The sequence below is a fragment of the Doryrhamphus excisus genome, chromosome 2 (genome assembly GCF_030265055.1).
Source record: "Doryrhamphus excisus isolate RoL2022-K1 chromosome 2, RoL_Dexc_1.0, whole genome shotgun sequence".
NCBI lineage: Eukaryota > Metazoa > Chordata > Actinopteri > Syngnathiformes > Syngnathidae > Doryrhamphus > Doryrhamphus excisus.
Genome location: NC_080467.1, coordinates 4,624,906 through 4,649,854, shown reverse-complemented (window position 1 = coordinate 4,649,854; position 24,949 = coordinate 4,624,906). Strand labels below are relative to the sequence as shown.

The window sequence follows — 24,949 nt, the reverse complement described above, 5'->3', positions numbered from 1 at the left end:
GAAGAAGCAAAACTTATTAAATCCTACCCCTCCATCTGGTACTTTTTTTTTTTTTAATTTTATAACATTTCTTGTGTTCACAATTCATACACATGCTTCAAACGCACTAGTTTATTTATTTGTGTATGAGACACAGGAGGTTGAATATGGCTTGTTGGCTTTAACATTTATGCATATTTAATAAATTAATTGCAAGAATAAAAATAGCAAATTGAAGAAAAATACAAATACACTGAGCCCTCCTTTATTACAGTTAATTGGCTCCAGATCTGACCTAATAAAGAAAATATTTTCATAGTTAGAGCATAGGTGACCTCTTTATTATGACTTTGTCAATAGAATTTTTACCATTATTAGAAACCTCCGGACATGGAATAACACCCCTATGGTTGTAACCTTTACGCTAACATTACGCAATATAGTAGATATTATTAGAGAAAATAAGACAGAAATAAGACTGGTGTTTGTATGTTTCAATAAATGTTGCTTGGTAGCTTTGTATGCTAGCGGCATCAGGTTTTTTTTGTCCATGCTGTGATCCCGTAGTTTGCAGACTGTAGAAATCCTCCCCCTGAGGACTCTAAGTGGGTTTCAAATAGAGGATAAGGAACCAGATTGTTTATTCCTGACAACAACACCTAATAGTCCCTGTATGCCTACAAGTAAGCGGGACTTATTACAGCGCAGCTGTATTTCTACAAAATCCTTTAAACGCGGTCGGGTCTGAAAACAATTAGCCCATGATAAGCGAGTGTGGTGTACACAAGGAGCAGGAGGCGGGGCTTAATTGTTCTAGAAGCTTTATTGGTTGAAGTGTTTACATGTCACAATGCATTCCACAAACACGGAGCTTTAATTGTCACAATTGAAGTATGAAGTCGAGCACACCATTCAACTTGCATCAGAACAAACAAACGCCGGAAGTCGAGAAACTCCACAGACAATATGGTTGCTTTTTTTGTCTTTTTTCTGTAAATCCTATTTCATTTTCTTCTCGTCATATTTACGTGTATGAATGTAAACGTGGTTTTCCTCATCACTACACAGCGGTCATGACACCAAAAACAACGGTTTTTTCTAGATGATTCTAGCGAGTTACTCAGAAGCGCTAATGCTGACAACCGCCACAAGCCCCTCCCCCCAGCCCCGCCCACCAGCCACAGACAGATATCCCGAGGAGGAAGATGGCGTCTCATTTAATACATTTTTTAAAAAAGTGACAGGCGGCTTGGCAGCTGTCTATCATCAACAAGCTTTAAAAAAAAAAAAGTGGGCGTGGTCAGAAGGAATAATGAAAATGCAGCGGGGTGAGGGGTGGGTGTGGCTTATCACATCACGCCGACCGCTTCAGCTGTCCAGAAAACACAAAAATTCTGAAATGGAAGAAAAGTTTTTATTATTTGACAAATAAAGTTAAGGGCGGCGTCCACACCGGACCCCTTCCCCTCCCCCCTTCCCCACTCCTTGTCACTCTGCTTTGCGTTTCATCCCTGGAACTTTGGCCTGGACTCTGGAAGATAAGAACGAGATAGGAATTGATTGACATGACTGAGGTGACCTTTGTGGTGTTGAGTTGACTTACTTTCCAACCACATCTTTGATCTGGTTGCTGACCAGCGCCACATAGTGGTCGATCTGGACCTGAAACACAGCAGCATGCTTTTAAGACTACAGCATGGAGGATGCTAATGCTAGGACGGGGCGGGGGTGCTAACCTGGTGCTTCTCGTAGACGATGGGGCAGCTGAAGGCTGCGATCACACCTGAACGACGACAACAACAACATCTCAGTACAAAGTCATGGTGCATTCTTCCAGTCACCACCAGATGGCGCCAAAGCTACTCCGGCCAGGTTAGCTCACCCAGGATGACCAGCGTCAGTCCGTTGAAGAAGGCTCCCACGTAGGTCAGGATCCACATCAGCACGGCAAACTGACAACAACAAACATTCCTTACAGTTCCTTTAAATGCCAACAATAAGCGTTCCTTACTGTGGCTTTAAATGCCAACAACTAGGCCTGTCACAATAATAATTTAACTGTAGGATAAATGAAAAACAACTGGATAATTTTGTGTGTTTTCCTAGTCTCGCGCTACTAAAACAGGCTGTGCATCTGTCTTAAAACCTGGGCACCTGGTGCTGCGGCGAGGTACTGGTCCATGGGTGGGGCCAAACCGGGTCCCATGAAGCTTTCTGGTGCATTGCTAAAAAAAATTAGGGCTGTCAAAGTTAACTTGTTAAGTTAAAAAGTAAAGGTGTCAAGTTTCCTTTAAACGCAGGGCTGGACGATATGGACCAAAAACCCATAAATGTAAATAGTATAGAAAAATAGCCAGTGGAATAAAATAGTATATTGTCTTTTTTAAATAAATAAAGACAAAGGTAGTTTCTGCTTGCACTGCTAGCGCTTCCATGTCACGTTCCCCATGACGACAGACAGTAAACATGGTTGATAGCATATTTGAAGACCTTTATACCGTCTTTTTTACTGCCACTATGCAGCCTCTACACCTATATAATTTCCGTGGGGATATGCGATCATTCGGCGTAGAGAAAGGATGTGTCAACAATGGCGCCACAAGCTACAAACGTAATAAGATGAACATCCATAGTTGCACACTTGCTTATGGGGTTGCTATGGCACCAAAACAATAAGGAAGTAATAACTAAAGCACTATTAAACACTAAAAACGCTGCAGGAGACACGGAGCTGCTGTAACTCGCTTGCACTCGGGCGGCGCCATCTTGAAACACGAGACCTCCGAAATCCAGCCTATATCGATATGAACGATATGTTTGTTATATCGATATATATCGCCGAGCCCTACTTTAATGGCGTCTTTTAGATATGACACTCCGCTACCACTCTGCTATGACATGCCGAGTTAAAATGTGGGTTACAAGGTCCTAGTTCCAGGCAGGCATGGTCAAGGGCAGCTATTTGGGGTCTTGAGTCAAGGTGTCAAAGCAGAGAGGGGACATAGTGCTCCGAGATGGTTATAAGGGAACTTCTTATTATGATCCATTAGCCATGACTTAGTGTTGGTGTGTTCATCGAAGGTGATGAATAAAGTTTGCATGTTCAAAAGACCTATGGTGTCATACTTCCAGCAACATGCGTTATCGTGACAAACATTCCTGATTGTTGCTTTAAATGTTCCATCGGCTCACCTTGATGGAGTCCACCAGGTCCTCCACCAGGAAGAGGCGCCTCAACTCGCCGACGCCCTTGTTGAGTTTCTCCAGAACCATGTCGCTGTACTTGTGGACCATGTCCTCGGACAGCGCCACCTCGCGGTCCAGATACTGCCTGCGAAGACAAGGAAGACGTCGTCAGATGTGATTGAAGCGTGACTGAAGCGTTCAGGACCGCCGCGATGGACTCACTTGAAGGGGTGTCCCTCATCGGACTTCTGGATGGCCTGCAGGATGCCTTTGTATATTCTGAAGCAGACGGTGACGGAGAGGAGCGCCAGGCCGATGTAGGAGCACACGCTAACGATGCTGCACACCGTCAGCGACAGCAGCAGCAGCAGGGCGGCGCCAAACACCACCCCCGTGGTCTTCACATCGCGCCAGTAGAGGAGATCCACCACTGGGGAGGGGGACAGACATGATATTTAACCCCCTCATCTTGCAGCGTTTCTTGTCACTGTTTGTGGGGTCATGTGATTCTAAGTTGAGTGGCACGTAAACGCTCTATAGCACTTATCCTCCACCCGTCTGCTTTACATCCCCATAGTTGATCCCCCAAGATGTGAGTAATGTCCCACAACGCAACACACAAGGCACCTAACGCCACCTGAGCTATCTAAGCTAACATATAGCAACATGCCCTCTTGGAGGATGAAAATTCAGCTTGTTGACCCCACAGCTATGAGACCAGGGTTCAATTCCACCCTCGGCCATCTCTGTGTGGAGTTTGCATGTTCTCCCCGCATGCGTGGGTTTTCTCCGGGTACTCCGGTTTCCTCCCACATTCCAAAAACATGCTAGGTTAATTGGCCACTCCAAATTGTCCATAGTTATGGTTGTTTGTCTATATGTGCCCTGTGATGGGCTGGCAACCAGTCCAGGGTGTACCCCGCCTCTCGCCCAAAGACAGCTGGGATAGGCTCCAGCACCCCCGCAACCCTTGTGAGGCAAAGCGGTAGAAAATGAATGAATGAATGAATTTTGCCCATTATTCACAATCTTTATGTGAAAAATGAACACATTTCTTTCCCATTTCTGTGCCTTAACATGACGAAACAAGTTAATATGAGCTAGCTAACAATGCACGTCATTGGGATACACCAACTTAGACGATGAAGCCATCTTATAAAAACCCTCTAACAAAGTTTCTTGCCCTATAGTGATGATTTAAAATAGCCTCTTTCTTCAGCGTATTGCTGATGCTAGTTCCGTCAAGGTCAGCAGCAACACTCCCGATGTCCGCTCTGTTCCAACACAAGACTAATGCGTTGGTCCTCAAGTAAAAAAAAAAAAAAATACAGACGGAAAACCAGCATCTTGAGTTTTTGTAGCCATAAGGAGAGCTAGGTATCCACTCTTGCATCGGTTCGAGAAGTGTCGTGTTAGTCCGCCTTAAGAGAGACCACAGCCATGTCTCTACAGCAATGGTTCATGTGGAGGAACGATTGCAATAGCGTGTTCCTTAACCCATGGCCCGAACTAAAACCCTGCTAGTACATTTGAGCACCTGAATGTAATGTTGAGAATGGATCACACTATATATTTTGTGTGTGGTTGTTCCAAGATGGCTTCATTTTGTGTGCACCATGTGAGATGATGGCAGAGCATGGTGTATTAGCTGTGGTCCAGCAGACGAGTGCCTCAGGAGCAAAAGAAGACTACAAGTCAACATCAGGTTGCTCAGACCAACGTTCAACAATGTTCATCTTGTGGACACAAGTTCCTCCGGCCCAATGCGACTCATCTCCGATTTTCTGCTCCGTGGACATGGCGGCGTGTGATCAGCAGGCGGGGTTCGGAGGTCACATGCCGTCAAGCCTGCAGGGCGAAGCCGACTCAAAGTTCTGCTCTGACTCGGCTCGTCCAGCGGGCTTCTGAGCTTGTTTCTTCCTTTCAATGATGACCTCAGAATGGAAAAAGGTCATTCTATCGTCCTCTTGATGACAAATAAGAGTTTACTACTTTTATGACATATACTTGCACGAGAACGGACCGTTTAATAACACGATACTTGAATTACTCAGAAAGCTACATTGTGTTGGGGGGCGGCTAGCTGACGTTTGAACCCCCCAGCACGACAGCTGCGCTTGTGACAAGTTTAACCAGGAGGATTCCAGGCGAGTCAGCGCTGTCATCAGACAGCCGATTGCATGCCGAGACTCACTGATGCATGCTAACATTTTAGCGTGACGGCCTCCAAAACTGCGCATGGAAATATGAAACCCAGAACCACCAGAAACCAGAACAAACCAGAAACCCAAAACAGGCGTATGGACAAAAATATTCAGACCTAAAAAAAAAAAAAAAAAAGTGGTGTAGACACATATTTACGCAATTTATATCACCTGCTGTCCAATTACGTGTAAGCAATTCCACCCCACGCCATAAATGCAAAGTGGCGTCCATATTTAATGACACTTGATTCACTCGGTTCATCTCAATCATGGCTGCTGACAAGCCAATGCCAAAGAAGCGGAACGTCACCAAAACTGAGGTAGAAGTTCGCCAAAAGGAGGCGTAGCGATCAGAAGTGTCAATCAATCATAGAGGATGCAATGTTAACATTTATTGTATATTAAAAAGTGATTCATTTCAGTATCATCTTCAGGGTTGAAGAGCAGCACTTGTGTGTTACATGGCAACCATTCTGGGCTTCACACTTAGTAACTATTGAAGGGAATTTGACCCAAGACTCCTAAAGGCTAAACATTTCTACCTCCACAATGAATTCAACTTAGCATTAGCCTCTCTTACGAATAGCTAATAACAAGTTAACCATGGAGAAAGACTAGCATTGACTTCTTTACATGTTTACCGCGTTAGCTGGCAGCTAGCTAGTCGCTAGCATCTTAGCTAGGCTATACTAAGTCTTTACAAAGTGTGGACATAAAAAGCCAAGGCGGCAACCAACACGACAACGAGGAGGAAGAGGAGGGACCTTAGTCCTGAAGGGACCGCCTGGCTACATATGGTCTCAGGCGTGCTCGCATCGCCGTGGCCCGGCTAAAAATAGACCGCGGAACATCTAGCTAAAGCAGCTAGTGTGTCTGGCCGCCATTAAAGCACAGAAGCCTACACTGAAAAACACAGTCACCCCCCCACACCTTCCCCCACCACCGGCGTGCTAACACATCAACATGGTGCTGTTTGACACACACCCACCGCGGCAGGACAAAACCTTAAGCCCGTCCCAATGACCTCCGCAGACGGGCCGCGCAGACCGCTTCCCCGGGTGGCCTGGAGCCACACACACACACACGGGGCCACGCGACACGAAGTAAAGCGAGAAAAAAAAAACCTTGAAAAGGAAGCCACTGAAAGAAGTAAAAGTGCTGATCAGACTAACCCTGCTTGGCGTCCATCTTGAAGCTCCTCGGCGTGCACCGTGCTGCAGCCTCGCGCTGAGGACGGCCGCGAGCATGCGCAGCTCGGCCTCTCCGTCACGCGCACGCGCCTCGCTGTCATAGAAAAACGAACATTCTCGAAGAATTCTGTCCATAAACGCAGTATATTTTCTCTCCATTAAAATATATCCTGTTTATGATGTTCAGGAAGGTCATCACAATTCCATCCATGACAATGTGCCCTCAGGTCAAATCTTCAAGCAATAATTGTTTAATTACTGTATTTAACATAGCTTAACAAGCAAGTTGTTAATCCAAACAAATAGAAACAATATGATTTTTTTTTACAAAATAGTTTTGTAAATAAGAGGGACATAGATTTTTGTCTAAATGTATATAAAATAATAAATGGCATTTATTTTTTGCTATGACGTAACAGTGACGTCTGAGCTGGGAAAAAAAATAAACTGCACCATGTAACCAGTTAAAGGTGGTCGTTACACCTTCTAAATACAAATTTTAACATTAATAATAAAATAATTAAAAATAATAATCAGTAATAAAAAATATTTGTATATATTTATATATTTTTAAAATGTTATTTTATTCTTAACTCTTAACATTGTTCCATTATAGATTTTATATTTTATTACTGTAAATATTTTATATACTTATTTTTAAAATGTAAATATATTAATAAAAAATCTAAATGTATTTGTTGTCAGATCCAATTTGAAATAATTACTTTTTAATAAAAATATTTATTAATAAATAATTTTAGTTTGATGTTGAAACCATAAATGTTGTACATACTGTATTTCCTGTTATCTCTACAATGCCACCTAGTGGAAGTTCTCCAAAGCTGCAACCAAGTCACAACACATCTAACCAACACACTGTCTTATAGTATAATATACTTGGGCCTCTGTGTGAGTGTGTGTTACATAAGCAGCCTGGCGAAACAAGGAGCTCCAAAAGAACCAAGCAGAGAGGATTATGAATTCAAACAACCCTCAGGACAGGAAAAGCTGCAGTGAAGATCAGCCGTAAATCACATTTCACACTTGGCCATCACTTGATGCTTCCTGATTCACAGAGAGCTGCAGCTTTGCACATGACCTTCATCTTCAACTTTTTTTTTAATCAACCACGCGCTCAAAATACCGTTGGGGTGCACAATTATCACCGTGGGGGAAAAAAAGAAAAAACAACCAAGCACGCAAAAAAACCTTATCAGCCAAATGAAACACCAGTGCCAAAAGGTTTGACAGAGACCTCCGTAGCATCACACCGGCTCCTCAGAGCGTGTGCCCGAAACAGTGCACCTTGCTGGGCCACACCTAGTGGCTCCCTCCCCTCTGTACCCTGGTTCTCCTGAAAGTAGGGCTGCAACGATTATTCAAATAATCAATTCAAATACCTTGATTACAAAAAGTCAAGGTAAGTCACCAACGTGCCTAAGTCACCATTTTGTTCCAGATACACCTTTTCCAAAAGATTACTAATGTAGCATTTTATTTCAACTTTGTTTGCCTGCTTAATTCACGCAGGTTAGATTCCCTCTAAAAGTCTTTCTTCTGTGTGCAGTCAGATTGCATATAGCACATATAGTCCGAAACATAACTACCACCTACACTATGTACTATTGTCCATTTAAGATATACAGTATACATAGTATACAGTATATATATAGTATATATATTCCTTAACATAACCACCACCTACACTATGTACTATGTCCATTTAAGACATATAGTATATAAACATAACCACCACCTACACTATGTCCATTTAAAGACATATAGTATATATATATATCCCTTAACATAACCACCACTTACACTATGTACTATGTTTAAGACATATAGTATATATAGCCCTAAAGATAACCAACACTTACTCTATGTACTATGTCCATTTAAAGACATATAGTATATATACGTATATATCCCTTAACATAAACAGAGTACATAGTGTAAGTGGTGGTTAAGAAATAAAACACTCCTTTATCTAAATAATTCAACCAATTTCTCCTTCATTACTTAGTCCAATGTTATTTTTTTTCTTGTGAATTTATGATTTCTCTTGAAACAAGAAAAAATGTTTGATCTGAGTACTTGATGATTAGATAGATAGAGATAGAAATAATGTCATGGTATTTGATTAGGACAAATCAACAGGTACACATGGTCAAATCCTCATTTGTTCTTTCCGACCTCCAGGTGTGCACAAACTACTTACATCTAAATTAAAAAGTAGATATTAAAAAAAAGTTATCGATAATCAACATCATATTGGTCATGAGAAGCAGAAAGTTGAAGAGGTTAAAAGAGTTACATGAACATCATTATCATATTTCCATCCCTTCAGCCAATCAGTGAACTGCCAGCAAAGGTCACCTGGTTGACAACCACTTCCTCCTCCTCCTCTGCCGTTCACCTTTGGACACAGTGGCAGCACGGCCAAAGGTCCTCTGCGAGAAATCGCCAGCAGACGCGGCGCTCGGTGACTAACGAAGCGTGCGGGGAGGAACGTGCACATCAGTGTCTCCCAAATAATCCCCACTGTCAAGTAGATGAAGACGTAACATCTGAAATCTAAGTTTCATCTCAAAGGAACCTTGGAGAGGCCATGTGATGATCCAGGATCAAACTGCCTTTCCCAGTGCATGGAGAGGACACTGTCCCACTCACATCACACCCATGGAGAGGACAGTAACAGAGTCCCGCTCACGTCACACAGAAGCAGACAACAGGTCTTCATCATCATCATCATCATCATCATCATAACGAGGAGGCAAGGCAAGTAAAGATGGTGGCATACCCTGCTGTCTCCACGCAGCTTTGCTTGTGTCCACACCAGCCTTCTCCATGGCGGACGATCACAAGCACACATTCCACACCGACACCCGCTGCAACTGCACTGGCAGGAAGGAAGAGGGAGGGAGGGGAAAGGGAGGAGGAGGGGGGGGGGGGTGTTGCAGCAGGCGAATGTGCAGTCAGCTGACCGTCTGTCATCGGTGCTCTGACGCAGCAACAATAAAGTGTCCTGCCCCCCCTCCCTGTCACTGCTCAGCCTCTTTGTCAATTCGAGCAATGTAATGTAACCCCCCCCCCCCCCCCCCCACACACACACACACACACGACAACTTTCTTACAGGGTGTCCTAAAAGGGAACTGCATCTTTTTTGTGTGTGTGTGGGGGGGGGGATTTGCCTATCTCCCCGTGCATGTGTGGTTTTTCTCCGGGTATTCCGGTTTCCTCCCACATTCCAAAAACATGCTAGGTTAATTGGTGACACCAAATTGTCCATAGGTATGAATGTGAATGTGAGTGTGAATGGTTGTTTGTCTATATGTGCCCTGTGATTGGCTGGCCACCAGTCTCTCGTTTGGAGACGCCAATTAACCTAGCATGTTTTTGGAATGTGGGAGGAAACCGAAGTACCCGGAGAAAACCCACGCATGCACGGGGAGAACGTGCAAACTCCACACAGAGATGGCCGAGGGTGGAATTGAACCTTTGGTGTCCTAGCTGTGAGGTCATTTTGACGTGCCGCCCGTAAAAAAATATGTAAACCATAATAAATAATTACATCAAAAGTAAATGATAAATATCGTACATTGCAATGTAAATAAATATACTACAAAAAAAAATTATGAAATATGCATTTTTTGTGTATGTGGCCAGACTTCAGTGTCACCCTGCGTCAGTGTGAAATAAATTGTGACTCTTTCATTAACAAAACAACTTGACACAACCGCATTTTAAGTGCTCATTTCTTGCCAAATCAGTTGTTACATAAACACTGCCTCACTAACTCAGCTCATTGTAGTAACAGGCGCAACCACTAGAGGGCAGCTGCCTCCTTGAAAGACAGGAGTCCATTGAAAAGTGTTAACTCCCAGTTAAAGAAATCTTCAAGTCAAAACTGGAAGCCAGTGTGACTCCCTATTCACCCGAATGAACCCTCCAGAAAGTTCTGCAAGTGAATGATGTCACCTTCCTGCTCTCTTGCCAAACATCTACGACAACCTTACTTCCCTGGTGTTACATAAAAGTGCAATGTCCGTCTTCATGCAGTGACATTTCACCTTGATCTCCACTCGTTTCGTAGCTGATGCAATCTAGCACGGTAGTAAAAGTATGCGAGTGCCACTAACGCCGACCTCACGCTACATTTGAGGACATAGAAACTTAGGACACCAAGCCAAGATACACACAGTACTGCTTTACTGCTGACTGCTTTCTTTCTTTCCACAGAAATTGCAGGGGAGGGGGGCTGCCAGTGTCGCAATGCAGGGAGGAGGAGGCTGTAATTAGCAGGGGACCCTCCAACACGCCGATATGCCAAGCTGAATCATTCCTAGGCTGACCGCTATCAACGTCTTTTTCAGGCAAGCTGAGTCATCTTGTGAGCTGCAACACAAGACTCCAACACGGACGAGCTGCACTTTGCTTATTGGCTGGACAAGCTCCAAAACACATCAAATATGTTTTCACGCCTGTGAGAACTTGCCTCTGTGCAGTAGAGGGAACAATATGAAAAGAATAATCACCGACATCTCCATGATGAATATCCACGTGCACTCCTGACCAAAATGTTTGCACCGTTGGATCTTAAGCAGGTTCTAAAGTACAAGTGCAGGTTCTAAAGAAGTTCATGGAACAAAAAAAATGAAGTGGTAGACCCTTCAGTGAAGACATTGAAGGGTGGAAGAAGGTTTTCTTCTCCCTTGATGGTTCCTGATGGCTTCCAACGTCACTGGCGTGACAAGGAGATCCCACCAGAGATGTTTCCACACGGCACAGTGGAGGGAGCTAGCAGCCTAACTGCAGCTAGCTATGTGGACATGTTGCAGGGGGCGTCCCTCACGATTGAAGGTCTGTCTTTGTGGTAACGACTGGCTTTTTCAACAGGGCAACACTGCAAAAAAGCTGTGTTTTTAACCCCCTGGGGTGCATTTAATTAATTCAATAGAATTAATTCAATTGAATTAATTTAATTTTAATTAATTAAATTTCATTTAATTAAATTTTAATTAATTCATTTTTATTAATTTAATTTAAATTAATTTAATTAATTAATTTCAGGACAAAAAATGTCTACTCCCAAAACCTGTTCTAAAAACATAGATTAATATTTTTCAAATCAACTTGAGTTGTAGCAAACATGTAAATATGGTTATGGTTTTAACTCACTGACTCACTGGTTTTGCTGAGAACAATACAAATTTTTTTTTTGTAATTTTCCATAAATTAAATGTTAGGGGCTGATGTTCTATATGTCAAAGATTGGGTTTAACTACACATAAGATTAGCAAGATTAGTCTCCGAGAAGACAAAAAAAAGGTCCACATTTTGAAGTTCTACTTGGAACCTCCTTCGGAACCAACAACTTTGGTGGTTTTAAGATCCTGATCAGGAGCGCATCTCCTTTATCTTAACGCAACCTAAACCAATCAACATCTTTCCAAGTGTGGTGACGTTTGGCCAGGAAAAGAATCCCCTATGTTGGACACACCAAAACCCGATCCCTCCATCTTTCACATATTCTATTTAAGTCCACAGTAGCGAAGAAAGTGCTTGGACTCAAACTTAGCACCATTCAAAATACAACTACAATTGACTCCTTTCAGCATATTTAGCATAAAGCTTGTGCGGATTACAATCACCACTAAGAATGGATTAGCTTATAGAAAAAGTTCAACAAGTTACCACAGTTCCTCTTTGAGGATTTATATCTGCCCTGCCCATTAGAAGTTATGTTGGCGGTAAAGACAGGGCTGGTAAAGCACTTGCAAGCAGGCCCACTGTGGATCTACTTAGAGTAGGGTGGGGCTGCTAGCTTAGCTTGGTGCACATGTGGACATTGCAGGTTATTTCCAGAGAATAAAGAAGCTAGAAGCAGATAAGTCGAGAAGCTTGTCATAAACATACTGACACACATTTAGTTGGTTTAGTCGGAGGAAGAAAACCAGCATTGCACTTACCAAAATGCAAGGATTAATATTAATATTTCAAAAGAAAATGCAAAGAAACTAGGTGGCATCAAGGGGATTGTGGTGGGATCTAATGGTTGCTGATGGTTGAAAAGAACCAAGAAGAACAAAAGAGTGATGATGGAAGTTATGTCGATGAGGCCAATGAAAACTGAGGATGTGCAAGGGATGGATTCCATGCTTTTTGTTTACCTGCTGTCAGGTTCAGGTTTGGCATCTTGAAGAGTTTGCCGCCCTCCGCGCTCTTCTTAGTGACCGTCTCTTCTGGCTTAGAGAAAGTGGAATGGACGGGTGGAGTTTGGGGTGCTGGTTCCGGATTGGGGACTTTCTCCAGTTCTGCCTTGCTCTTCTGGGTGGAGGACTGGCCTAGAAGGCGGTACGAGCTCTGACTTTCAGCATCTTCGGCCATCCCGGCGGGCTGGATGGGCTTCACAGGAGCAGACGCAGAACCGGAGATCACTTCTTTGCGCTCAAAGCTCAAGTCGTCATCGATGGGGATCTCGGGGGCCTTGGAGTTCACAAACTTGGAAGTGTCCAGAGCCTCAAGGAACTCGTCAATCACTCCCTTGGGTGGTCTCTCAATGAACTCGAATTCCTCAGATGAGACCTCGTGCTCGGAGACCTCTTCAGCCACCTCGGGCTCCTCCAGCTCCATTTTGATGTTGCTCTTCTCCACTTGGAAGCTGGCTGGGTTCTTGGCCATGGCTTCCAGGACTGGAGATAGCGAGTCTGCCGTTGGGGACTCGGAATCAGAATCCTCAGCGCGGGCGGTCTTGCTTTCAAAGTTGAGAGGCTCAAACTTTTCCGTCATTTTAGGAGAAACGTGACTCGAGAACCAATCTTTCTGCTCGATCTTGACGGGTTCCTCTTCCTTCGTGCGCGGCGAGGGGGTTTCCTCGGCCTCTTTGACGAGATCGAATGCACCAAAGGTTTTCACGTCATCTTTCGGTTTGTCAGAGACTCTGACCTCCATCTCATCAGCCATCTCCTTCAGCAGAGACACTTTAGCATCCAGAGCAAATGGGTTGTTGGCTGACAGATTGATCGGGGGATTGGGCGACTCCATCATCCGACGTTCGAGAATGGGGCTCTGCTCCTCCGGACTTCCCTCAGAGGAACCAGAGTCCATTTTGTCAGGGTTGAGCGGGGAAGACTTTAAGATGTCTGGAAGTGAGGGCGGCAGAGCAGAATCCTCTTCGTCCTCATCGTCCTCCTCAAGGCCAGATGAGAACTGACTGACTGGCTGAATGAGGGAGTCGGCGGTCTTCACCCCTGTTTCAAATGTTTTTCCGTCATCTAGGAACGACGGCGGGCTATCCTGGAGCTCTCCAGCTTGCCTGTACTGGACGAGATCTGGAGTGGGACTTTCCGAGACTTTACTAGCCCTGTGGTCGGAATTGGACTCCCCGAAATGATAGGAGCCGCTGTCTGCCAGTGGGGAAAAGCCCTCAAACGGGTTATTGTTCTTCTTCACCTCGTACATCAAGTCGTCATCGTCATCAGATTGGTTGCTGTGGAGCTCCGGCTCGTACCGGGCCGAGCCAAACGTGGATGTGTCCTTGGAGAAGGAATCCATGGAGACCTTGGAGTTGTCTTGTGATGCTAGGAATGGTGAATCCCAGTGCTCTGTTGGGTTAGAGGAGGCAATGTGAGACTCGACAACCATCTGGGGGTTCGAGGGGGAAGGGTCTGTGAGAGACCGGTCTGAACTAACGGGCTTCTCCTCGGGTGAGAACGAAACGCCGCTGTCTTCGCAAAGATTGTGAGGCCCTGGGTCTTTACCTAAACTCAAATACGGCGCAGCTAACTGATCATCCTTATTCTGACTATGGCCAGAGTCTTTTTCTTTTTCCACCCAGGGCATTTCCTTGGAGCGACCAGCAGGGGCCTCAGTAGAGAAGGAGTCCAGGGGTCCAGCACGTCCTGGGTGAGAGGGCTGGTTGGGGCTCTCGGTCAAAGAGAGCTCTTCCAGGGAATCGGGAGAGTGAAGAGGGGAGAGAGGAGAGATGGGAGCAGGGGAATCACCCATCTGCCCAAGTTCTTGAGTAGAAAGGGAGGAGGGAGAATGCAATACAGCACATATCAAAAAGACAAACTCCATTCCTTACAGTGCCCACCATACCTGGGTTCAAGTTACTAAAGGCCAGCCAGACAAGTGCTGCTGAAAGTTTTGACTGTGGCTGGCGGACACTTGAGGTGGGGGGGAAATATATATATATTTACCCTGGACACCCCCCGGTAATGTCACCCATACTGTAAACCAGGGGTCTCAAACTTGCGGCCCGCGGGCCAAAAGTGGCCCGCAGGACACTAGTTTGAGGCCCCCGCCTTGATATGAAAGTTTAATGTCAGTGCGGCCCACGCAAGTTTGATATGAATGCTGTATGGTATCATGTACCCAGAAAAAAATTACTATGTTTGATTAATGTTCATGTTAAAGGTTAAATAACTGTTAATAGTTATCCTTCCAATCAGTGTGGAAGTGGTAAGTTTTTGGCTTTTTTAAGTTTAAAGGAAATAACTTGGAGGCTACTGTTTAGGTGGCTAGCTCTCTAGTTTGCGAGTTAGCATGTGTCTCAAGACCCTGCAGTCTGCGCAATATGTTGTAAATAAAAAAAAGAGTATAAATGTGACTATAGTCGTGTTTTGTCATGTCTACAGGGCTCTAATAATGCTTTGTTCATTTTAATCTGAAAAAAATAATTTGTCTACCCACCAACTATATGTGGTTTCTTAATTTTTAATTATTTGCCATTTTATTATTATTATATTATTTATTACTGATTGATTTTCTTTATTCTTGATCTTATTTTGTGTAGGAAAATAAAAATTAAGATATTTGAGAAAAGTGGAATGTTTTATCAGAGCTTTTCTTGTAGAAAATCCGAACCAAAGCAAAGTTTATTCATTTTTCTGTTTTTTTTTTTTTGGAAAACCTGATGCGGCCCAGCCTCGCCCAGACCCTAGCTCCAGTGGCCCCCAGGTTAAATTGAGTTTGAGACCCCTGCTGTAAACAATCCTACACAGGTGGTCCAGCTGGGATTCTGGAATCCAAACCTGCAGTAGATATCCTGTGAAGCATCGACCTGCCACAATCAAGACTGGCCAGCATTTGTCAGGTGTCCATCTATATGTATTGCATGTGATGAATATTGGTATGGTAGTCATATTTGACCCAGGTCTGGCGCCATAAACCATGCTGGGTGTGTCCTAACAGCTGAGTGGTGGTCTATAATGATTCTTCTCAACGCACAAATGTCTTTTTCTTTTTTTTTAAATTGCTGATAACTGAAGAGAATCATTATCTACATATTATTTGTGACTGCCGAGCTACTCTACAACAACCACCACATTAGTCACAACACAGCAACACAATGCAGTATCAGTGGTAACACCATCACAAACATCTCACGTGCAGTGGATGCTACGGGAGACGACGCTACTTGTAGCATGCAGAGGGTTATTTTGTCCACTTAAGTTGAGCGACGGGACAACAAAACAGGGATGACACGAAAGTGGCAACACAAACAGGAGGAGGAGGCAGGAAAAACAAAGCGGAGCAGAGAGAACTTGCCTGTAGGGAATTGCATCAGAGGCTGAGGCTGAGCTTTAGAAGGAGGAGCAGGAGGAACATCTGCGAAAGAGAAAAACGACAAAGTAGCAGAGTGCCGTCAGTCAGCTTGCAAGGACGGAGGAAGTGACAGAAGCATCCGAGTCCATTATGCGGCAACTTCTACTTTGTGGCGACACGTGAAGACCGCAGATGGATCTGCGGGTTTGTCTCCTCGAACGCAATGATAACACTGCGTCTTTGTTTTCGAGAATACAACATGTGAGAGGAGCAGACAGAAGAGGAGAAACTTATTCTTGGTCAGATGACAGCCATCTCTAAAATGGATCTACAGTACTCCGTCAACGCTTTGTGGTTAAAAAACACGACTATTTAAGCAGTATTGTTTACCTGCAGCGTTGTACACTAGTCACTAGGTGTCAGTGATGTTGCTGTAATGCTATGCGAGACACACAAGCACCAGATTTGATCTCCAAAACAACAACAACAACAAGCTTTTATTGCAGGTTTGAATGATCCCCAAAACGGGCTGCTACTGTGGCTGTAAACCATTCCGAGGTCACTTCCTGTCCACCCCCTACTCAGCTTGTTTTAGCACCGGAACACAATTCAATTGTGTTGTCTATTATATTGTATAATAGGAAGAGTAATGGTGACCATAGCCGTGTCATTTTATGTCTAAGAGGGCTTTAATAATGTTAAATATCATAGATTGTTTAAGGTTTATTAAATTATAGATTACAGTCAGTTTGAATATCACTCCATCATTTTATCGCATTTTTTGAATGAAATAATTAATGAGGGCTGTTTTATGACAGGGTACGTGGGTGGAATAGGGGGTCCCTCCTCCCAGTCTGTGTGGAAGTGGTATATTTTTGGCTTCTTTTTTTGTGTGTGTTTCCCCTCCAGTCATTGGGGCAGATAGTATAGTTGATCTAAATGCCCTTACATGCTAAACAGATTTGCTCTGTGTCAGGAAAGGTGTAAGCTACAACTTGTACCTGTACCATGAAATTTTATTTGCATTTATTTGATGTTTTTGTTATGCGCATTTGGAGCGACCGGACCGAAGCAAGAAGAAACACAGAAAAGAAGAAGAGAAACAAAAACAGCAGCAACAAAAACTCCCATAACAACAACAGTGACAAACAAGACTGCATCAGTTAAATGTCAATGATGGCTAAGATGATATCACTGAAATAAAACAGTCAAACTTACCAGTAGCAATAGTAACAATAAACAAATAATGAACCGTGATAATAAACAGAATTACAGCCATACAGTTGCAGTCTGTGTGGAAGTGGTACATTTTTGGCTTCTTAAGTTTACAAGAAATACATTCGAAGCCAACTGCCTAGCTAGCGGCCGTCTTGAGTCTCTCTGCAGCATAAACATTGCGCAATGTGGTGTTATTTATTAAGCCATACACAGGTTTTCTATGCTCCAACTATAAAAATTATATTGCAGAAACTCATGCATGACAGTCCGGTCTGGAACTATTTAAACGCTATAAACGTAGAATGAGTTCATTATAAATACACAAACGCAAGCATGTCATGTAACTGACCCGTAGACATTCAAATCATGTGAAAATAACGGGAGAAAAAGCTGCACTGATTCAATATGAGAGGCAAAAACAAGAACTGAGTGAAAAACAACTTAGAGGCCAAGAATGCCTGCGCTTATTTTCCTAGCTACCAACTAAAACACAAAGTTCTATTGGTGCAGAGTGAACATGAGCAGGAAGGTAGAAACGTAAAAATAGCTCCATTTGCCACAAGCATGACCTCAACACCGCTCGGCCAGCAGAGTTCAATTACCAACGTCAAAAGTCTCTTTGTGGAAACGACTCTTTTCTTGTGGGAGTCAAGTATAAAAGCTGGAAACTTCCCGGAGGAATTTGGAGCATAAAGCCAGGAAGTGTAAACAAGAGCTCTTAGGTCATCACCCGACCCAACCCTAACATGTTGACTCACGACAATCAGGAAGTTGTGATTTTAGAAGGCCGACAATCAAAATCAGCAGCAATCAAGTGCAATGACCACAATCAATCATTGCATGTCATGCATGTCATTGGTGATCTGCACATTGAAAAGCCTGATCATCGGCTGCAAGCACATGTTTGGTTACCTCTGCGGTCAAGGTTTTGCTTCCAACGTTGAAGAGGACCTAGAATTGAACCAATCACAATGTTCAGCTTTTCACTGAAGGAGCAAACAAACCAAAAGCCCATATCAGGATCAATAATACCCCTGTACTGTAAATATTAGGGGTGTCACATGATCTCGCGATTAAAACGCAACAAATGTTTGGTGGGCACGAGGCCAGGGAGGATGAGAAATGAATGACACATTCAATGAAAATGAATCGGATGATAGAAGGAGCATCATAGGCTGGACACCAGTCCAGGGTGTACCCCGCCTCTCGCCCGAAGACAGCTGGGATAGGCTCCAGCACCTTCCGCGACCCTCGTGAGGATAAGCGGTAAAAAATGAATGAATTAGGGCTGTCAAAGATAACGCATTAATGACGTGTTAACGAAGTTTTCTTAACGGTGCTCATTTTTTTTGACACGCCCCCCCACCGTAGTTTAATTGAAGCACGGTAACTCTGTAGCCACAAGCTGAAACAATGGATCAGAAATGGAGAAAGAAAAGCTACATAGCGGTAGTGAACAGTGAAAAAGACTGTATAAAGGTTGATGTATAAAGACGGTATCAACCATGTTTACAGTCGTGAGATGCAAGCGCTAACGGCGCTAACCTGGCTAGAGACTGGTTGTACTGAAGATTGATTATTGATTATATTTAAATTAGTTTATATTTATTTAAAAAAGAGAATAGGCTATTTTATTGCACTGACCATTTTTGTTGTTTCCATATTAATAAAACTTATTTGGCTTTGACCTTTGTCTAAATTTACTTTATGGAATAAGTATAGTGATATATATCGTATATCGATATTCTACCTAAATATATCGGGATATGAGTTTTGGTCCATATCACCCAACTTTAGGTATTTTCATTTGTACAAAATTGTTAATAATAATCCTTTCTGAATGTTCCTAAAAAGGTGTTTTTAGGAACATTACCTTACGTTACCTACATAAAAACCTTTATCTGCGATTAAATGTGATTAATTATGAGTTAACTATGGACAAAGATGTGAAAAATTCCTATTTCCAGAGGAAAATTATGTTGGAATTTTTTTTTTAACTGATGACAAATTCACTAATTTGTGGGGTCACAAAAGTTGAATCCTGGTAACAGATGAGCGCAGATAAGAGGGGCAATCTGTTTTTTTGTTTTGGCATTCTGGAAGATCTGGAAAGCTTTTTTGTAATGGTAATGGTTTTATTTCATTTGAACATGCATCAGATTACAATCGAATGCATCCCATAATCAGTTCACAGTTCCACATGTCCAAAAGGAGTAGGAAGAAGCAAAGCTTATTAAATCCTACCCCTCCATCTGGTACTTTTACAATCAGTAACTGTTACATTTGTTCACTTCCTGCTTTCCTAATATAGTTTTTTTTTTTTTATTACCATCACACAAAAGTTGAATCGTAAATATGTTGTAGCCATCCATGATGAATACACTCGAACATTAACAAATCCTGCCTTTCCATAGATTGTACTTGTCAAGTATTTATAGTATTTATTGAACACCGTGTTTATTATTATACTTGTACAGGTTTTCTTCTCTGAACCGGACACCTCCTCCAGCCAGACCATGAAATCCCCTGATGACACCGTGAATAAGCACCAGGCGAGCCGTGACGGTGCTAAAAGCTGGACTTTGCCACAGATTAAAGAGGCGCTCACTTGTCACATTTGGTGGTCCGCCCGACCGTGGCCTGACCCGTCAGCTGCTGTGTTGGCACGGTCTCAAAAACACAAAAAACAGATCGCCCCCTCTTATCTGCGCTCATCTGTGACCAGGACAGCAAGAAACACAAGCACAACCAACACTGGGCTCCGTCTAATCCACCTGACGGCATCACAAACACGCACTGATGGATGTAGGTGACCCAAAAGAACCATGTAGGTCGGCGGCGCCGGACAATTACACCTCCTGTCAATCAACGTGGGGCGAAGGGAACGCTTTTCACAGAGACGACACAAGTCACAGCGGGAGTCGGATGATCAGACTGAAGAGCCTTAAGGAGCTTTAATCAGGCCAGAACCACGATTTACAATAAAGACGAACAAATTAGCGGAACCAGGACGTGAAGGCGAGGTTCCACCTACAGGGAACCGAAGATGTTGAAAGAGACTGGAGCAGAAAAATGTGAAGATATGTTTGGTTCTTCCTGTCCAAATGAGGATTCTTTTGCCTTGGTGGAGGCCTATATGGACCTCTGGTTTCTGTTGAAGATCTTAAGATTTCACCACACGATTGGGTCTACCAATTTTAAGCGATTTTAACATTACTTTTAAAAGGGGCCCCATTATGCTTTCCCTACTTTTCCGACCTATAAATGTAGTTAGAATGTTGTATTCTAGTATTAGACCATACCAAAGTTTCAGATAATGAGGTTTGCGCATATGGAAGTCAGCCCTGAAAGAAGTTCGGGATGGCTCCGAACGCTCAGTTTCAGAGAATATTGTCACAGTGAGCCGGAATTCCTGGTACAAGCTTAATGTGACCAATAACAGTAGAGTGGGCGTGCCCAGAGGTGGGCTGTGGGTGGAATAAATGGAAAATCGAAAGAAATATAGCTAGAATAGGTGCAATTCTGGAAGATCTGGAAAGCTTTTTGTAATGGTAATGGTTTTATTTCATTTGAACATGCATCAGATTACAATTGAATGCATCCCATAATCAGTTCACAGTTCCACATGTCCAAAAGGAGTAGGAAGAAGCAAAGCTTATTAAATCCTACCCCTCCATTTGGTACTTTTACAAATCGGTAACTGTTACATTTGTTCACTTCCTGCTTTCCTAATATAGTTTAAGGTTTTTTAATTTTGTTTTTTTTTTCATGTTTATTTTTAAATTTTTTGTCACGTACCAAAGTATGAGGTGATATGACCATACAATGACATAATGGGTACCATAGTAACTGTCAATATAGTAATATATATATAGCATATCATGACTGGTTTAAGACTCTTCATCCTTGTATTTAGCAAATTTATTTTATTTATTAATGTATCTTATTAATTTTTATACATTTTTATTTAGTTTTTAAATTTTTTTTAAAAAAAATTGTTTTTTGTCACGTACCAAAATACGAGGTGATATGACCATACATTGACATAATGGGTACCATAGTAACTGTCAATATAGTGTTATATATAGCACATCCTAACTGGTTCAAGACTCTTCATCCTTGTATTTAGCAAACATCAACTGCTTGTATTGTTACTTGAATTGGCTCACCGTTGTGCATAGTTTGAGGTTTTTTAGACGATTATTGTGTGTAGTTCCTTTACAGGAGTTCACAACTCAATACAAAGGGCCGAAAATGAGCATAACAGTTCCCCTTTAAGAAAAGTACACTGAAAAAAATACATGACAGTATATTGCTGTATACTATATAATATCTATTAGGTTACTTTGCATTGCTCATCACAGGGGTGTGTGTGTATGCTAGCAGCCCTATCTCAACTCAGACAAAGAGGATGTATGAGGGCTCAAAAATGCTCAACTCAATTCACAGAGTGAATCCTGTTTAGAGGCAGGCGACAAGGAAAACACTCATTTCCATTTATTCTGTAATTAATTCATCATCATCCCTGGCCAAGTGCCCACCAGACTGTTTCTTTTTTCTTAACGAGAAATGTAGTTACATGTTAATCTCGTGAGATCTTGTGACACCCCTAACGTCTGCTGTTTGGGAAGAACTGGGAGATCTTATATTGACGCTTCGGTTGACAGCTTGACAGTAAAAAGACTCAGTAGCTCCTTTCACGCAAACCACCGTTGCTGTTAGACAGGTGTTTGAAACATCACTCAGACGCTAATCTAGCTCATCTAATTATCTGACAGCCGCGCCACAGAGTTGCACGCGCCGCTGTCGCATCTAGGATGCGTGCATGTACGAAAACGCCACCAAAAGATGACCAAGTCCACCATACTAAATGTGTCCGAGCATCTTGTCTTTGTTCAGACAGGCAGCCCCGCCCTGCCTCGCTCACTCTGCAGGCTGCTTCTAGCCTGCAGGCCCCCTTTAGCTGCAATTCGTCTCATCTCCATGCTGAAAAAGCACCAAGTCACCATCTTCAGCGCCTTTACTTAGCATACACAAACTCAGCATGTTTACACAAATCTCAACCAGGCCTCTACTGATACCATTTGAATTCGGGGAGGCTGGTTTTGGGGGGGGGGGTACTGGGTCCGGCACCTTGTCATGCCAGGGCTGGAGTCCAGGAGGCCCAGACGAAGCCTCTAAAGAGGGATTGCGGCAGATTGGAAGCAGGGTGGAGAGGCTGGGAGGAAAACTGGGAGGCGACCACAGCAAATTCCTTTGTTGCAAGTAATCTGAGCAGAGGTTTCCATTATCGGACAGATCCACGTCTCACCATGCTGCATGGTTGAGAATCCCCGGTGTTGAAATCAAACATCCCCAACAATTACATCTGATTTTAACTGACAGTAAACCACTTTTTTTTGGTATTTTTAGTAAACAAACGTCAACAAGATCTCTGCATACATCAAACACACACATCGAGACATCGGTCTCTTTTTTTAGCTTAACGCATCAAAAAACACTTTTACCACATAAATATGAACACTGAAATGTTTGATGATTTATATCGCTGATGTTTAAAGAAATGACGACAAGATTTGTCCGATAATGGAAGCATGCTACTGGCTAGCAGAAGGTACGCAGCGGGCGGAGGCGAGGAACAGATGGATGCTGCTCTTCGGATAAAACTCCCAATGACAACAATAAAGCTTTTACACGGGTTAAATCATCGAAGTATGCGGATTAACTGTTAATATTATTTATATTTGTATGAGTATGAGATGCAACAACGCCATGATGCAGCACATCATCCTCCTGAGACTTAAACAGGTGGGCCGCATTAGACAACATCACCCCGGGGCCACCTCGTCCTCAAAAGCACAATAAAAACACAATAAAAGCACATTAAATTATAAATAAAACACTCAACGGTTTCTCGTCTAAAGATACTTTCTGTTTTTGGTGTCAACACGCGGCTTGTCGTCGCCGTCAAGGTAGCTCCATTAGCCGCTAGCTAATATGCTAACCGGCCCCAAAAGGGCTCCATTAATTTCACAATAATGTGAATAAATTAACTTTGTCTTATTTAAAACAAAGTAGTGGTGGAAATGTTTTTTTAATCATCAAAAGCCTCCCAGGAGCTCCAGAATAAGGCTGTGAAGCAGACAAAGCTAGCCGTGTCCAGACGTCCACAGACGGACAATCATTGTTGATCACTCGATGTCTATTTATCACCAAATATGTGACATTTCACCCCAAAATAAAAGACACCTACATTAAACTACTAACTGTTAAATAAAGATTAGTTATCGGAGTAACTGTTAGCGTTGAAGCCTCGGAATACTCACAAGATGCCGGAGCCGGTGGTGCTTGTGTGTCCGCAGGTAGCTGAGCTTCCTCTGCGGGGGATGGCGCTGCTTCCTGGGCTTGAGCCGCGGGGAGGGCGTCGCTCTCCGGGCCAACCTGTGGCTCCTCTTCCACCCTGTCAGGACCTAATGGACTGTGCTTGAAACTGGACCCGCTGCTGGAGTCCGGGCTTGGCTTCTCCTCGTTTTCTTGCGGTTCTGGGTCCAGTAAAGTGGTCTTGTCGTCTGGGTGCTCTGTGAACTCCTGCGAGTCTTCAGCCATGTGCCGCTCCAGGGCGTCCTGGCCCCCGCCGACCAAGTCCACGATGTCGTCCAGGCTTAAGATGTCCTGCTTGGGCTGGTCCAGCAGCAGCAGGTCCTCGGTATCGGGTTCGGCCTGGTAGTGGTGGACCTCCTCGCTGAAGAGAGACGTACTGGACGAGACTTGCTGTTCCTCGTTGTCTGCCATCTTTCTTTGTCCAACTAAGACACTTTGGACAACTTTAAGCTAACTCTCACGCAACAAGTCCACGTCGAAGATCCGTGGGAGCGTAACCGGAACCTCCAGCCGGTCGAGTCTTCTGTGGACACACAAAGTTTTGACCGCAGAATCGAACCCGAGTCTTGGACCAACAAGTTGAAAAGGCAAAGAGGAACACTTTTACTGACCAATGAGCGTTTGACGATGCTTCAATGATAGACTCTCTGACCAATCACAAGCGCCCCTGGTGACCCCCCCTCCCCTTTGCCGCCACCCCACCCAAGTCCCACCCACTGGCGGCTGTCTTTAGGAGAAGTTGAAAATGTTACACAACCTCCTGCAACATGAGTGCAATACGTGGCAGATAAACGTATTTATTGTATATTTTTACATATATATACGTTATATACGTACATACACATACATAATATCCGTGTGTGTAACATAGGATAGCATAGCCCACTAATCTGGACTAAAAGTATACAATAAAAAAAGTCCAATATAATTATTAATTAACAATAATAAATGAAATAAAACTATTACAACTATAATAATTTAAATGTATTTTTACACATTTGAAAGAAAGTGTTTATTAAAGCTTTATTAAGATGACATCAAAGGTTATTTTTAACCGCCCATATTGTGTTGTCATGGAAACAACACGATGCTGAGTCATTGTTCATGTGTCCTGCATGAGGACAGTTGTTGCAAGCTGACACACAAAGTTATCTTTAGCGCCGCAGCATCGAGTCAGTCAGACATGACCCGCAGCTGCTGGGATGGTTGCCGAGCAACGCTTCGCACTGTTAGGCGCC

At 43.3% G+C, this 24,949-nt stretch overlaps 1 protein-coding gene across 8 annotated transcripts; it reads right to left on the bottom strand.

Annotated features, from left to right (window-relative positions):
- Positions 1–783: 783 nt before the first annotated feature.
- On the bottom strand, positions 784–24,322 carry LOC131102983 (reticulon-4-like). Of its 8 annotated transcripts, XM_058048751.1 has the most exons (10): positions 23,657–24,322; positions 16,116–16,175; positions 14,324–14,581; positions 12,734–14,167; positions 3,388–3,595; positions 3,172–3,310; positions 1,862–1,931; positions 1,716–1,762; positions 1,583–1,641; positions 784–1,510 (listed from the first exon to the last, which is right to left on the bottom strand). In XM_058048751.1, exons 1-10 carry the CDS (start codon positions 24,120–24,122, stop codon positions 1,468–1,470), a joined length of 2,784 nt encoding a protein of 927 aa, XP_057904734.1. In that variant the 5' UTR covers positions 24,123–24,322; the 3' UTR covers positions 784–1,467. The 8 variants fall into 8 exon arrangements, with proteins under 8 accessions (XP_057904734.1, XP_057904723.1, XP_057904744.1 ...); XM_058048740.1 differs by having other exon boundaries at positions 12,734–14,581; XM_058048761.1 differs by lacking the exon at positions 14,324–14,581 and having other exon boundaries at positions 23,657–24,321.
- Between the last annotated feature and the right edge of the window lie 627 nt (positions 24,323–24,949).